The sequence below is a fragment of the Monodelphis domestica genome, chromosome 4, assembly GCF_027887165.1.
Source record: "Monodelphis domestica isolate mMonDom1 chromosome 4, mMonDom1.pri, whole genome shotgun sequence".
NCBI classification, from domain to species: Eukaryota; Metazoa; Chordata; class Mammalia; order Didelphimorphia; family Didelphidae; genus Monodelphis; species Monodelphis domestica.
In genome coordinates this window covers 119,188,005-119,203,964 of record NC_077230.1, presented here as the reverse complement: position 1 = coordinate 119,203,964, position 15,960 = coordinate 119,188,005, and the positions used below count along the sequence as shown (strand labels likewise).

At 38.8% G+C, this 15,960-nt stretch overlaps 1 protein-coding gene across 2 annotated transcripts in view; it reads right to left on the bottom strand.

The window, feature by feature from the left end:
- Window positions 1–700: 700 nt before the first annotated feature.
- The window catches only part of TFCP2L1 (transcription factor CP2 like 1), a 64,559-nt gene continuing 49,299 nt past the window's right edge, over window positions 701–15,960 (bottom strand). For both annotated transcript variants that reach the window (XM_007494041.3, XM_001362498.5), the window contains 2 exons: window positions 11,412–11,463; window positions 701–9,401 (listed from right to left, as the gene is read on the bottom strand). In XM_007494041.3, the coding sequence (XP_007494103.1) occupies window positions 9,355–9,401; window positions 11,412–11,463 (99 nt within the window). In that variant the 3' untranslated portion in view covers window positions 701–9,354. The remainder of the gene's footprint in view (window positions 9,402–11,411; window positions 11,464–15,960) is intronic.

Here is a 15,960-nt window from a genome sequence, read left to right as displayed (position 1 = left end):
GCATTCATTACTTTCCTCTGCTGTCATGTTAGCCAATCTGCTAGGTGTGAGGTGACCTCAGAGTTGTTTTGATTTGCATCTCTCTGATTATAAGGGATTTGGAGCACTTTTTCATGTGCTTGCTGCTGTGTATCCCTTCAATTTCCAATTCTTTGCTACCACAAACAGAGCTGCTATAAATATTTTGGAACATAAAGGTTCTTCTCCTTTTCCCCTGATCACCTTAGGAAATAATTCCAATAGTTGGGTCAAAAGGTGTATGCAGTTCTATAATTCTTTGAGTAAAATTCCAGATTGCTTTCCAAGAACTTTACAGTTAAGTGCAAAAAATATTAAATGCATCCTTTGCAGATCATAATACAATAAAAATTATATTTATAAGGGACCATGGGAAACACAATAAAAATGAATTGGAGAATAAATAATAAATAAATTATCTTAAAGAATGAGTAGGTTAATGACCCGGTATCACATATAAAAGGAATGGTTCACAGTTCAGCCAGAGAGTTCTGTAGTTTTCCTACCAAGTTCACTGTTACAATGCAAAAAGCAGGGATCACTTTAGCAATTGCTTTAACCCCTTGGTGTCCAAAGAGAATTATGATATCTTCTGGAGAACAAAGCTCCTTTTTAATAGGTGATCTAGACTCATGATGAAAAATGCTATTCACCTCCAAAGAAAGAACTGATGGAGTCTGAATGCAGATTAAAGTATACTATTTTTGCTTTATTTTCTTTTGTTTTTTATGTCATTTACCACAATGTGAAGAATACAGAAATGACTTGTATGTAGTACATGTATAACCAACATCAAATTGCTTAGTGACTCAGGGAAGAGGGAAGGGAAAGGAGGGAGAGAATTTGGAACTGAAAATGCTAGAAAATTATTGGCAAAAATTCTTTTTACATGTATTTGGGGGGGAAAAATAAAACCTTAAAATGGGGGCGAGAAATAGATGGCTTATAGTTTGAAAGTAGTAATGCCTCTTCCAGAGAGTTACTTGTAGCCATCAGTCACTAGCTAATATTATTTAATAAACAGTAGCAATCAGTCCCAAATGAATGGCACAGTTAAATAGTTTAGACAATAAATATTATGAGATAATAATAGACAGACTACCCTAGACTGAAGTGGAGGGACTTAAGAAAGCTTCATTGTTGCAGTTGGTCTTGGAATCCTAAAAATTTACAACCAATATTCCCCACTCCCCATCCAGCCCCATTCTTTGATGAAGAAAGTAAGACCCCAAAATATTAAATGGCTTGCCTGGGCTTACATAGCTAGTTAGTGGTGAAATTAGGATTCCTCTCCAAGTTTCTTAATGCTGCTTTCTCAATCCCATATTCTTTACAGTTCAGAGGAAAAGCTTCATGGTGGTGGTGGCCTTGAAGGATGAGCAAAATTCATATAAGCTCAAAGGTGTGGAGATGTGAAGAATGCATTTCAGAAGTAAAGGGGCAGATAGGTGGTGCAGGGATACAGTGCTAGGTCTGTAACTGGAAAGGCCTGGGTCCAGATATGACTGACCTCAGATAATTCCTGGCTATGTGTCCCCCTACACAAGTCACTTAACCCTAATTGCCATTCTTCTTAGAAGGTAAGGGTTAAAAAAAATAGCAGAACTAAAATGAATGGAGGCAGGAATACATAAAGCATGTTCAGGAATAAGGTAGATAAGTCTGGATGAGGGGAATAGTTGAATAGGTTAAAAAGGCTCAAGATGAGGGAAGACTTTGAACCCTAGGCAAATATACCAAAGGAGTCAACCACTTACCAAACTTCAAGATACAGAGTTTTGGACCACAGGGATTTCTTACAAATTAAAATTTTATTTGCATTTTGACTGAAGCACAGACTCTGGATAGAGATTTCTCTTCTGCACAACAGTACAATAAGCCAGTGCAAAATATGCTTTATTTCACGTACAAAAACAACGCGGCAGTACGATGACTGTTTACACTTTAGTCTCCGTTTTCCACTTTCCATGTGCCCATTCTTAGTCACATCTAATTGGAAAAGCCACCTTGATCTAATGGTTGAATCTCCAAAGAAGAGATAGACTTCCATAGCCCTTTGGAAGAGAATCACCCAATTGGAACAAACTAAAAAAATGCTACTTACTAATCATAGGACAGAAAAGCAAGATGAACACCACATCACATGAAACTGGGAAGAACAGTTAAGAAATACAATAATTTGAAATACACATATTAGATATTCCTAATATTACAAACATTAGATAACACTTTAATGTTAAACTTGGGAAAGAATGGAAGGGAAAATCGACTTCCCTTCTTTTATTTTGTCCTAAACAATCCTAAAAAAATCCCCCACCAGAGTGGTATCCAATGACTTCTTACAATTAGATTACCATCTTGACAAGTACTGCTTATAAAGAAATTACCAATAACAGGGCCACCCAGATACATTTTCAGCTTCACTCTGGAAACTCTACAATGCAGACAAGATGGTCAACAAAAGGATGGCTGGCTGCCCACTGTCTACCTGAAATAGGTCAGTCTTCACAACAGGTTCACATTGATTCCAGGCTTTTGGTTAACTTGCCTGAACTTTTCCCAAATCTCTTTGCTTTCAAGTGGTATTGATCCAAAAATCCTCTATAACCTAACATAGGAAACCAGAGGAATTCTCTTAGAAACAAAGCTGTATTCATACAAGCACATAGCTTAAGCCAATTCCCAGTGAGGCATGACTCCCAAATAAGTTTTTATTCAAAGACAAGGAGCAGTTAGGATACTTCCTGAGTACAAAAGCAACAACTAATTAAAAGGCAATAAATGGTGCTAACTAGAAGTTAAAATGGATAGAATACACATAAAGGAACATATATGCTAATACAGAGGTAACACACTATACACATCAAGTCCAAAATCCTTCTCTCATTTAGTACAGGTTCTTTTAAAGCCTAGTAAGGGCTAGGCTATATGAAAGGGAACATTTATAAAGAATCAATCACCAAACTAACATCCTATCTGTTCACAGAGAGAGGACTGCACTGGGGAAGAAGCAATTTAAATTATACTAAGGGGCCATGAGAGCATTAAAATGCAAAAGGAAGCTGTTCCAAGTAGGTTCTTCAGCTAAATCTTATCAAGATCTAACCCTATAATAGAAGGAAGGGGGAGGGACCATACCAAGTTTAGACATGTCCCTACTTTCTCTCTGAGGGTACTCAGTATAAAAAAAGTCAGCTTTGGGCTGGGTTAGGACAACACATTCATTAATTGGGGACTTTTCCCTTAGAACTAATATGGCTTTTCACAGATAGCCAGAGATGGAACTAGGAAAAGAAGGGAGTTACTTGTGTTTTGTTGGAAGAAAGCTGAGACCAGTTAAACTCCAAGCTCCTTAAGAACAGAGGCTGTCTTTTGCTCCTCTTTGTAACCCTAGTATTTAACACAGTGCCTGGCACATAGAAAGTACTTAATAAAATACTTAATGAAAAGAGCTATATATCCCACTTTCCCAACCCAAGTGATGGCACCTTTCATTTTCTCTTCCTACCTATATTGAAATGTATGCCATTAAAACCACAGATTAGGATTTGCCTTTAAAAGTCATTTAATCTAATCTCGTTTTATCTCTGTTGAAGCTGAGATTCAGAATGTAAAGTGGCCTGCCCCATGACCCATTTGGTAGCAAAACCTTTACTAGAAACCTAGGTCTCCAGTTGATTTAACTGCAGTTTGCACTCTAGTCATTCCTTTGGGTTAGGCAATAAAGGCAAGGTCACTTGTCTCTAAATGACATTAAGAATGCTCATTATTCAGAAGGGAGGTATTTTTTATTTTAGGCCTTCTCCTATTAACATAGTGACATCAGTTTATCAGATGACCTTCTCATAGTCTAAGGAACAGTAGAGTCCAGAGGGAACACGCACGTTCTATGGCTTAGTCAGAAAGCAGCCAAAGAACACCCTGAATGAGGATGCATTGCATCTAATGAAAGCATAGAAACTGAGTACTGCCCCAGAGCTCTACTGTGTACTATGGCTATAGCATAAACCGGAAGAATTTCCTTAGAAATAGTCAAAAGAAGAAATTGTTCAGTTGGGTGAATTTTGCATTGGAGTGGCTTGAGGGAGGGAGCAGTGACAGCTTCGCAAGGCCAATAGGACTCAAAATTGCTGGCACAAGCCTCAATATTGACATTTCCATAGCCTTTTGTCAAATTCCTCCTTTCCAGGAAACCAGAAAAAAAATAAAAAACAAAAGAAACCACCTTGGATCAAAGTGAATAGTAACCAACTTTTTCAGAATATTTTTCAACCCAATCACACCATTTATGGGCATATTTTCATGAAACCAAAAATAGGACCTAAGTGTTTCTTCTTAAAGACAGTAGTAAGTACTTTGGGAAAATCACAACCATTTTGTGGTTCTAAGTTTATTCATCTTCATGACAAGGATAGGTTTGGTCTCTAGATTTTATCACCATAGTTATCTCCACACGAGGAAAACTTTATCAATACAGGTCTTCTCTGTAACTTAAGGTAACTTATTAAGGGCCATACTATGTCTGGTGGTGGTGGGGGGTGGGGGAGGCAGGGATTTGAACCCAAGTCTTTCTCCGAGGGAAGCACTCTTGTTCATTATACCAAACTGCCCCTCATTTTGCAAAATCTGCCCTAGTTTGTGGTAGGGAAAGATCAAGAGAGTACACAGGGCTGAGCAAAATACTAATATATAGATATGTTTATGTGTATACATGAGTATATATATGCATTCACACTTTGCTATCTGCCAAAATAAAATGCTATTAAGAACAGCAGCTGATTTATGCTGCTTCTATCTCATCTTTGTTAACTCCCTCAAAAAGAAAAGGTTAAATGTGGTATAAACACTCCCCTCAAAATCCTAAGTGCAATTCCCTCCCCTCCCCCTTCCCCTCACAAAAAACACCTCTAGAAATTTCAGATTCGGGTGGCCTTGAGCAATCTTCAGTTCGAACGAGGGTATTAAAGTCTACAAAAAGAAAGGCTCTCTGGGCTCTGTGACTGATCACCTCTGAGTTCTCGGGGAGTTTAGCAACAGTCACATTCAGTCATACCTACGTTTTAAAGGCCTGTAGAAACCCTGAAGACTACAATAAAATTCTCACCTTAAGTCACTCAAAAGCATTTGACCTATTGTCTCCACACACAGGTAGGTTTGGTAAGGTGCCCCAGGACAAAAAAATGTAGAAACTTAAAAGTTCCAGTGGGAATAGAAGAATTGGAGAGTTGGGGGAGGGGGGGGCGCCTTTCTCACAAAACACTGTGCCTTCCATCAACACTTTTAATGAGTACACTTTTACCATTTGCTAATCAGAGGCAGTCTAGTGTGATGGAAAGCACCCTTAACAAACGCTAAGACAAGAAATACTTAGGTCCAAAATACTACTTCTGTGATTTTCAGTAGGATAATCTTGGGCCAGTGACTCAACCTCTTTAAGTGCTAGAACTTCAGGGAAGACTTTTCCCACTATATGTAAAATGGGTTCAATAGTATTGACCTATCAGGCTATTGTGAAGACCAAAAAAATACTTATAAACCATTACATGAATGTCAATTAATACACAGATTGAGATTTGTATAGTCAGGACATTTGTAGATTAAAAACATAGCCAAGAAAACAACAAATCTGAGTTCAGGGTCACTGGCTGACGTCCTGGAGAACTAACGGGCTAAAGAAGCATTCGAGGAAGTCTTCTTAATCAATGATTTTTTTTTTCTCCACTGGACAAAGGTGTAAAAACAATTAGTACTGACTGATCATAGATCTTAAGCCAGATCCTGGGAGTGGGTACTGGGTAGAATGCTAACCATCCCTGTATCTCTGAGGAAGGAGAACAGACTGGTAAGAATTTTTTGCAGCCATCGCAATCCATTTTAGTAATATATACATCACATATATATAATCTAAAAGTTACTGAATGGAACAATCTCAAAAAAATTATTTTCCCCACAAATCTGACTCTATTATTTGTAATTCCTTTGAAGACTTTGCTCTATAACAGCATTGGGGAATATAAAGAATTAGCTGACCTGCTTAACAATAAGCCAGGAAGGCCAGGCTTCTTAGGAAAAGCAGGAAGGATAGGGGTGGGTCAGGTGCATACACACTTGCAATTAGGTATGCATATATATAAACATAAACAATAAAATCTAATGGACACTAAAGTCCAAACCCCATTTATTGCCCAAGTTTTGTGAAAAGCAAATAGGGTACTTGCTAAATTTTTATACCATGAGGTGTCTTAGCTTACTTTTTTAAGAGACTGATCCATAACATTAATTTAGGGATGAACAGGCAGTGAATTTGTTTTTCAAAATTATCAGATTAGCAAAGTCTTAATGGCTAAAGATTAGCTTAACAATGGGCTTTAGCCCCAATATGCACATAGATGTATATAGACGGACACACTATATATTTACCCAGGGAAAGGAAAAACACGGTATTACCTTGTTATTTCAGAGACACCCTTGTCTACCTGCCTCTACCTTTTATTCCCTGTATGCTTTTCTTCCTTTTCTATAACCCAGGGGCTACTTCCCTCTGCACTACTGACTACGTCAATAGAAGGGGGGGAAAAAAAACCCAACCTTTTAAAAACTTTTTTGGCAACTCTACCCTGTTAATGATTTTCTGACATTTAGCTATTCAGGCCCTCCCCTGAAGCAACCCTTGACTTGGGAGATTTGTGAGCAGTATGGGTGAGGGCTCACAGCAGGTTAATAACTCTTCACCAGCACCCTGGAGGCAGAATAGGAAGGGGTCACGGAAGGGAATAAGCTCTCTACAGCAAGGGTGGAGGTTCCCATTCCAGCCCACCCACTAATTCCTGACCTCATCAAAATTACAGCTACCTTTAGTCAAAGAGCCAAGGCTCTTTGCTAGTCAAGGTACCAAAAAAAAAAAAAAAGAAAAGAAAAGAAAAGAAAAAGAAAAAAGAAAGAAAGAAAGAAAACTCTAAAGGGGAAGATAGGATAAAAAGGATCCAAATCTTGCATGCAGGCACGTATGCACAAACATCATGATGAGCAAGAATCAAAATGTTCATCAGAGCTTATGAAGAGAGGTGGCTTGATGCCCTCTCATTTGTAACCACTTTTCCACTTCAGCATATCTTCTTTCTTTACAAGGACTTAGGAGCTCTTTAAATGCAAAGTATCATGCATGAGTGCCTGAGATAGGATGCTTTTCCAAGGTTAGGACCCTGTGTTCACCTTTAAGTCTCTTAGATTTTTCTGCCTAGGCCAGCTTCAGGAGAGGGGAAGATGAGTTCCAGACACTAATGCTTTGAAGCCAAGTTAACGGGATGGTAATAGTTAGATTTAATATTATATCTCTGCCCACCTGAAGGCATAGGTGGGCAGGGAGAGTCACTCAGCTTAAGCAGGCAACAATTCTTCGTTCCTCCTCAAGTCAAGTATCTCCTTAAGAGTAGAAACTGTTTCATTCTTTATTTGCATTTGTATCCCCACTGCCTAGCAAAGTCCCTTGTGCTCATGAGAGGTGGTTAATAAATGCTGACTGATTGATGGTTCACTGAAAGAAAAAAAAAAGCCAGGAGTCAGATGACTAGGGTTCTAATCCCAGTTCTACCACTAACTGCAAAGACTTCAGATAATTCATCTTAGTTTTTCCCAATTGTAAAATGGGAAAAATAATAGCTGCCCCCGGTCTACTTCACAGAGTGATAGTGAAGATCAGATGAACTACCGATATGAAAATCCCCGGGAAATATTTTTAAAGTCCCACAGGGTGATATATGCTACTCAGATGGGCTGAGGAAGGAGAAAAGACACAGAGGACCATCTAGGGCACAATCAATAATGTACAGCTTGGCTTTCTAAGTCATGAGAAACATGGTGCCAAAAGTGATCCGAATGAAAAAAAAGGGAACAAACTCAAATGAACAAAAAGAAGAATCTTCTTAAGCCACTGATATAGCATATACTATGGTTTCAAATAAAGCTTCCAAAGGATATTTATTTCCTTTACAACCATAGAGAATTTAGGTGCTAAGACAATCTGGCTCACTGAGTCTTAGTTTGACAATAGTCAAATCCAATTCTACTCTGCCAAACTCAAATTCAAATTGCCAACAGACCTAGAGTTATAATTTTCTTAAGGTAAGCTTAGGCCACCATGCATATTTCACTAATATTCTAAGGACCCTAAAAATATCATCCTGTCTCTTTCATATCTTAAAATTTAGGATTGCTTTAAACTTTCCCCAAAAGAGGAGACTAGCCAGAACTATGACAGATAGCATATTCACAAAGGCCAATCTCCAGGTACAAATTTTATATGCAAACCCAAGAATTCTGGTACCATGACTGTCAAAACCACTTCAGGTTAACTAACAACCCAGGAACATTTTCCTTGCCCAGTCATCACCAATCTCATAAATGTTTAAAAGATGCTTTGAGTCCCATTTCAAATCTCATTTGTGAAAGTCAACATCCGCTTTCTTTAGCTGGAGGATCCTTAGAAAATGGTCCAAATCTCACCCTAGGAATCCCCAAGAGTCTTCAGAAGAAATATCTATTGACATAGAAGCTAATATACCCACAATGGGGGCATTCACAAATATCTGAGTGGGGATAGGATACAACAAAGCCTGTGCCATTTTTTAAAAATTTACAAAATTATTTTGAAATTGGGATAGGAAGTGGGGAAGAAAGGAGATAAGATGATAATAATACAAAATGAACCCATATTAATTACATCATTAAATCCCAGAGGAAAAATAAGGAGGGGGGGGCATTCCCCAAAAGAAGTGAAAAGGTTAAGTATTTCTAGGAATAGTCATGAGAAGGACTCACAGGGTGAGTCACCGGTATCCAACAATTTAAGTCATTCTGCCCACAGATCCATTTAGCCAGAGAATGCACTGATGTGAAACAAAGGATTCGCCTTGGGGCTATAGGTGAACAAAGTCAGAAGAATTGGGAGGCTGCGAAAGCAAGGAATCCAAAGAGAAAAAAACTCAAACCCAGGGTCCTTCCCAGGAATAAGTTTCAGAGAAAAAATTGAATTGTTTTTTCATTCAAGAATGACAAAATGAGTGAACATGGATGAGAAATTTGGAGTTTAAGAAGGCTTGAGGACAGAAAAGCAAGGAAAGGGGACAGGAGCACATTTTCTGGACAGTGTCTTTTCTTCCATTTCTGCCAAGCTGTGGTCATCATCATTGTTTTCTGTAGTCATGATGGTCCCCTTTGAGCTTTTGCTTTTTCCAAACAAGTCTCTCTATTTTGCAGCTGGAATGATGTCTACGTCGAGGTGATAGGAGAGAAGAAAAGGGGTGCATTGGAGTCTGATGTGGTTTATGATCCTGGCATTCAGAGTCCACATTTCAAGATGATGTGGTAGCCATCGTTGCTTTCAGCTACAACAAAGAAACAATGGACTTTTTCAAGGAAGAGGGTCACAGAATTTTAGAAAGGCGTTGAAAAACCAAATTCCCTACTATGAAATTATAACCATCAAGCTTGGACCTGAAAGTGGAGATATAACAAGAATTTTCTACCCCCTCCTCTTTGCAAAAGAACAACTACCTACCGTATCAGGCTTCTTCAATATATATGTTAATTTTACTAAACTTTTTCCTTTCTTTTTTCTTCTTTGTTATAAGGGATTGTTCTTTTATGGGAGGAATAGGGAGAGGGGATATGCTGGGAAATGTGATACCATAAAAATAAAAGGTGTCATCATTTTTAAAGGAAAAAAACAATTCCCAGTTGATTTATAAAAGATAAGCACCATAAGCTAGGCCTTGTTTAAAAAAAAAAATGGCAGGCACACTCCTCTAGTATAGAGTTGATATGTTGGTTGGTACTCCCCTCCATACATTCATTTCCTAATAACCAACAGACTTTCCCTTTTGGTCTGACTCCATATTATAGCTCATCGTTAATAACCCACAAAAGATATTCAACTTGAACAGAAACCTACAAGTTTACAAAAATCAGAATGAGGGCATGGAAAAATATGAATAACTAAAAGTCAAGATGACAACCATTGTTCATTAGGTCATCCCATTGCTAAGGTCCTGATCAGGGGCACAGATATATTACATGGTCCCCTGAGCAAAATTTGAAAAGGACATTTCTTCCCAGCCTACCATTCCCCTACAGAACCCTTGTCCTAAACTTCTGTCATGAGCCCTATAGGAATTATGTATGATACATTTTGCATGTGGGGAAGTGTAGAGTAAAATTTGCAGGTTGCCTGAATCCTTTCATTGCTAGGCTTAAACAAAAATATAGCTATATCTTGCCAGGTTGCTAGAAATTACAAGGATTTGCAGAAAGCTTCTAAAATGGCTTCCACATTCCATGGAAGTTTCCAATGGTGTCTCCTAGATTATCTCATGGATGCTTGAAGAGCTTCTGATGTCATCATTGGAATGGCCCTCCCTCTTAGTCATTAAATGTATGATGGCTTGGCTATAACAGAAAAAGAGGACTTCGTTGGTTGTCCAGTGTCAAACCTCTGATACTCTCAGTTTTTATTTCCAGGGCATTTTAACTAACTTGTCCCTGAAAGAGGATCTTACAGGCCAAGAAAAACTACAGAATGTTCTGAGCACTCCAGATTTTGATTCAGAAAGGGTATACCAAACAACAAGGCGGTGACTGCTCTCAAGCCGGTGTCACCAGTTATGGAAATAAACACGTGACTGGATGCTTCAATTCACTTATCAACCTCTCATTAGGGAACTAACTGGGGTGCTGTCTATGTTGAGGTGAGAGGGGAGAAAGAGGTGCCTTGAAGTCTGATGTGGTTTAGGATCTTGACAATCAGAGCCCAGGTTAATATTCTGAATAGTTATTTTCTGTTTGCTCAAATTTCTAAAGAACTATTTCATGCATTTCCACCTCTACCTGTTATTTTCAAATTGGCAAGGACCATCTGATAGGCGAAGTACAGCGGAGACCTCTTTTCATAGGTCCCTCTTTCAAATTTCAGAAATTACATTTGGGTCAATATAATTTCACTTAGCTAAGACAAATGCACTAACACCATGTGTCTCTCCTACGGCACACACACCAGATCACTCATGAGAGGGAGTCTCAGACTTAGCTAGATAGGCTGCATTTCTCATTCCCAATTCCAATTTGTCAATTTCTTCTGACCATTGCATCACAATCAAAACAACTATTTTTTAAAAAATCCTTAACTTCCATCTTAGAATCAATATTGTGTTTTGGTTCCAAGGCAGAAGTGAGGGCTAGGCAATGGGGTTAAGTGACTTGCCCAGGGTCACACAGCTACGAAGTATCTCGAGGCCGTATTTGAACCCAGGAGCTCCATGCTCTGTGCTTGGCTCTCAATCCACTGAACCACCCAGTTGCCTCCACTTCATTTTTTTTTTTAAAGGTAAAAGAGGTCATACCTTTTAATGTGCTGATAACAAAACAAGATTCATCTTGGAAATTCTGCACCATCTGAAAGGCAAAAAAGAAAAAAAAAGCACCTTTTATCAGCAACTGAAATATATAGGATAAAGACCAGATAGATAGCTAAACTTTCCATTTTGCCATAGTGATCATGTACAAAAATATTAATTACTTGGATTTAGATGTACAAGTCAAGATTCCCAAGAGGGCAGGACATAAATGATAAAAGAAACCTCACCTTTCATCTCAGAATCAATATTGTGTATTGGTTTCAAAGCAGAAGAGCAATAAGGACTAGGCAATGGGGGGGATAAGTGACTTGCCCAGAGTCTTACAGCTAAGAAGTTTTCAGTCCAAATTTGAAATCAGAACTTCACATTTTTAGGCCTGGCTCTCAGTCTACTGATCCAACTAGCTGCCTCCATGATTATGCTTTGTGGGAAGTAGATGGTAGTCAGAATCTTGGACTTGGAATCAGGAAGACCTGAGTTTAAATCCTACTTCCAATATTAGTTGTGTGACCCTAATGTTTAAACCTCTCTGAGTCTCAGTTTCCTCATCTGTAAAAGATGATAATAATAGCCATAATACTAAGGTTGTTGTGAGAATTAAATGAGATAACATGTATACAGTTTTGTAAACTTTTAAATGCTCTATAATGTCTATTACACACACACACACACACACACACACACACACACACACACACACACACACACACACAGACAGTTATTCATAGAGGACAATTATAATGATTTTCTTCATTGAGAAATTCAGCAAAAAGTCCTAAGGAAGAAAACAATGGCAAACCTACACCCAGGGCATAAAAATGCTATAAAAATAAAATTGTAGATATTTGTATTATTTTTTAAAATCCGTACCTTCTGTCTTAGAATTCCTAGGCAGAAGAGCAGTAAAGGGCTAAGCAATGAGGTTAAGTGGCTTGCCTAGGGTTGCATAGCTAAGAAGTATCTAAGGCCATATTTGAACCAAGGATTCATAGTCTCTGGGTGTGGTTCTCAATCCACTGAGCCACTTAGATGACCCCTATAGCTACTTTATTTCATTTTTTACCAATTACATGTATTAACAAATTTTCACATAGTTTTATGAAGTTATATGAGCCAGCTTGTCTCTTCTCCTTCCTTCCCCTTCCCCTGGAGACACTTTAAAAGACTGTTCCCTATGCCTCCATTTAGGGGCTGAGTTGAAAAAGTAAGATCCATTTATGTAAGGCCCACCAATCTGTCCAATGAAAGGATTCAAGCAGAGACAAAAAGCTCTCAAACATTCCCCCTGCCTCTTTTTTTGCTATCAAAGTGACGTTAATTCTTCAGCATCAACAATGGTAGTAAGCCAATACCCTGGCAGCTTCCGATAATGCCATTTAAATCAACCTGGCCTAGAGAGAAAGAAAGGAACTCATTGCTTTGTCCCCGACCTTCCACCTCTAGGCTTTCCAAAGATGGCAGCTGTAGAGCTTTGTAAATGGCAGAATTGTCAGGGTCAGCTCCCTTCCATAAATAATAAACAAGGAAACATAACATTTAAGCTTCCACATCCTCTGGTGGGAATACCTCACAACCTCAATCCTATATTGCCACACTCTCTCTCTTGCACAAAGCTTTCCCTAAAATCCCATCTCCTTCAGGCAGTCGGCCAAAGAAGGGCTGATGCTCTATTATGCAACCCAATGCCACACCTGAGTTCCTCTTTGCTCTCTGGGGCTTTGCTCCTGGTGCCACCAAGAGTATACATCTCCATTACCCACAACGTAATATTCAATCACTCATTTAACAAAATATTACACATCCATCATATGCAATGCACTTTGCTAAGTACTGTTGAGCACACAAAAATATCGAAGGTCCAATCCTACTCTCAAGGAATTTACAAATCTGTTTTTTTGGTGGGGGAAGGAGGAGGCAGTGATTTCAGTGGTGTGAACAATTCTCCGTGGGGACAAATCTCCTTCTACCTATGTAGCTTTTTTTTTTTAATCCTTACCTTTCATCTTAAAAGTATTACTAAATGTAGTTCTAAGGCAGAAGAGCAGTAAGGACCAGGCAACTGAGGTGAAATGACTTGTCCAGAGTCACATATCTAGGAAGTGTGTGAGGTCACATCTGAACCCAGGACCTCTTGTCTCAAGACCTGTCTCTCTTATCCCATTGAGTCACTTAGCTTCCCCTGTAGATTTGGTTTTAACTGGAAATCCTAGGGAAGTACCTGAGACACTAAGAGGTTAAGGAGACTGGACTATGGTCTAATCAAAAGAGCAAAGTTCAGGTCCTGCTTCTGCTACACAGTGGCTATGTGAACAAAGGCAAGTCACACCAAAACTCCTCTAATAATATAACTTGCAGTGAAAGTTGTTATTCATTGTAAAGGAAAACTTCCTAATCTAAGACTTCATTGATCTAAAAGGAGCAGCCTCTATCCCTCAGCAAAAGAAATATTAAAATTGGATCTCTATGGGATAGGGTGTAGAATCAGAGATGATGTGAAAAGAGGTTAAGTCCTCCATAGCACACTTTTTCTGAGGAAATCTGGCCTTAGACACTTCCTAGCTGTGTGAGCCTGGGCAAGTCACTTACCCCCCCCCCCCCCACTGCAGCTGTGTGAGCCTGGGCAAGTCACTTCCACTGCCCAGCCTTTATTGTTCTTCTGCCTTGGATGGAATACACTATTGATTTTAAGATGGGTGGTAAAGGTGTTTTGTTTTGGTTTTTTTGTGTTTTTTTTTTAAAGATGCAATAAGGTTTGGGGAAGGATTTTCATCATTTTTGGATTTGAATCCTTGTTCAATTTACTATCCCTCATCTTGGCCCTTCTTTATTCCTCAATCTTTTCTTACTCAGAAGAAAGCCAAAGAGTGAACTAGGTAACCCAGGAGCACACCTGGGAACAGAAATGATCCCTAAATTCAAGGACTTTACAATCTAAAATGTAAGTGATAACTTTGTATATCAGATAACAAAAGAGGAGGGATGTGGGATTGCTGACATCAGTGTACAAGAAGAGAACATGTACCATTTATTTTGATGGACTGAGAATCTGAATGGCCATTCATACTTGGTAATTATGCATGTCTAGGTCTTTCTCCAAGCCTCAATGCCCTAATCTCTAAAATGGCAAAATTGCATTTTGCTTTAAATCTATAACTTACTTTTTAAAAGGTCACAAAACTCTGAAGAAAAATGTTATCACCAAAGAATGTGAATACAATCATTTGGGCTTGATCATTCCCCAAGATTCCCTCCCCCTTCCCACCCTCACACACACATATACCCACTTCAGGTGCCTAATGATGCATGAAGTATGTTTATTCTGTTCCTCTTGTTTGCTCCATCTATTATTCTGGCTGTCCTGCTGCTTGGCCATGAGAGCCCCCAAATAAAGCCATATACATTGTTAATCAGTAACTTAAGTATTTCATTTAGTCCCCTTACTCCCAAAGAAGTCAAGGTAATTCCCCACCAGGGCTGCCTCACAGCATTTTGAGATGATTAAGAGTTAAAATTTTCTAATTTAATAAGGGCAAAAAGGCAAGAAACCTTTGCAGAATAAGTACCGGTTGCTTAAATTTAGGCCACATTTGAATTCTGCTTTGTTCCACTTGTTTTAACCAGCTGGGTCCAAGTTTTGAACAAGATATTATTCAACAAATTTCCTACCAGGACTATGATCCACAAAATTGAAAGGGTCTGGGAGTCGAGTTTTTGTTTGAGGGGTCTAAATAAATTGTGATTCGTCTTAAATGCCAAATAACAGGGCTGTTCCTACCTCCTCCTTCCAACCTGCCTCATCTCTAGGTCCTTGCAAACTTTCTTATTCTTACCCTGCGTTGGCCAAGAGTTATGGAAGAACATGGCCATTTCTTCAATCATCCAACCTGCAATAAGGTCGTCTCTCTTTTTGCCTCAAGTCATCAGCCCGAAATATGGAAGTGGCCAGGTGTTTCAGGGGACAGAATATTGGGCTATAAGGCAGGAAAACTTGTATTTGAATTCTGCTTTGCACATCTCTCTCAGCCTCTAATTCCTCAACCATAAAATGGAGATAATAATAGCATCTATCTGTGAGGATCAGATGATGTGACATGTTAAGAGCTTTGCAAACTATAAGTACTGCTTCATTTGCAACATTCATAAGGATAAGTAGATACTTGTATATGCAAGCCAAAAGAGCTTTTGTATTTAAACTTTCATGTGGGCAACAATAAAATATTATAGCATACATGTCGGTTATTGAGGCTACAAAAGGACTTTCCTCCTAAAAATTGCTCAGTGAAGGTGACACAAATTGAATTCTTATATTGTAGATGAAGAATTTGAGGGTCAGAACAGTTAAATGACTTGCCCAAGAGCACACAGCCTAATAAATGCTAGGAGAGGGAATAAGATCCAGGTTCCTGACTTCAGAACTAGTGTCCTTGTTACACCCCAATGGCTCTATGCTGAACTACTTGCCCAACTGAAACTGGGTGTCCAGATCCGTTGTTTGCTTTATTGTGACTCAGCCTCTGGGGTTGGGCCTCTGAAA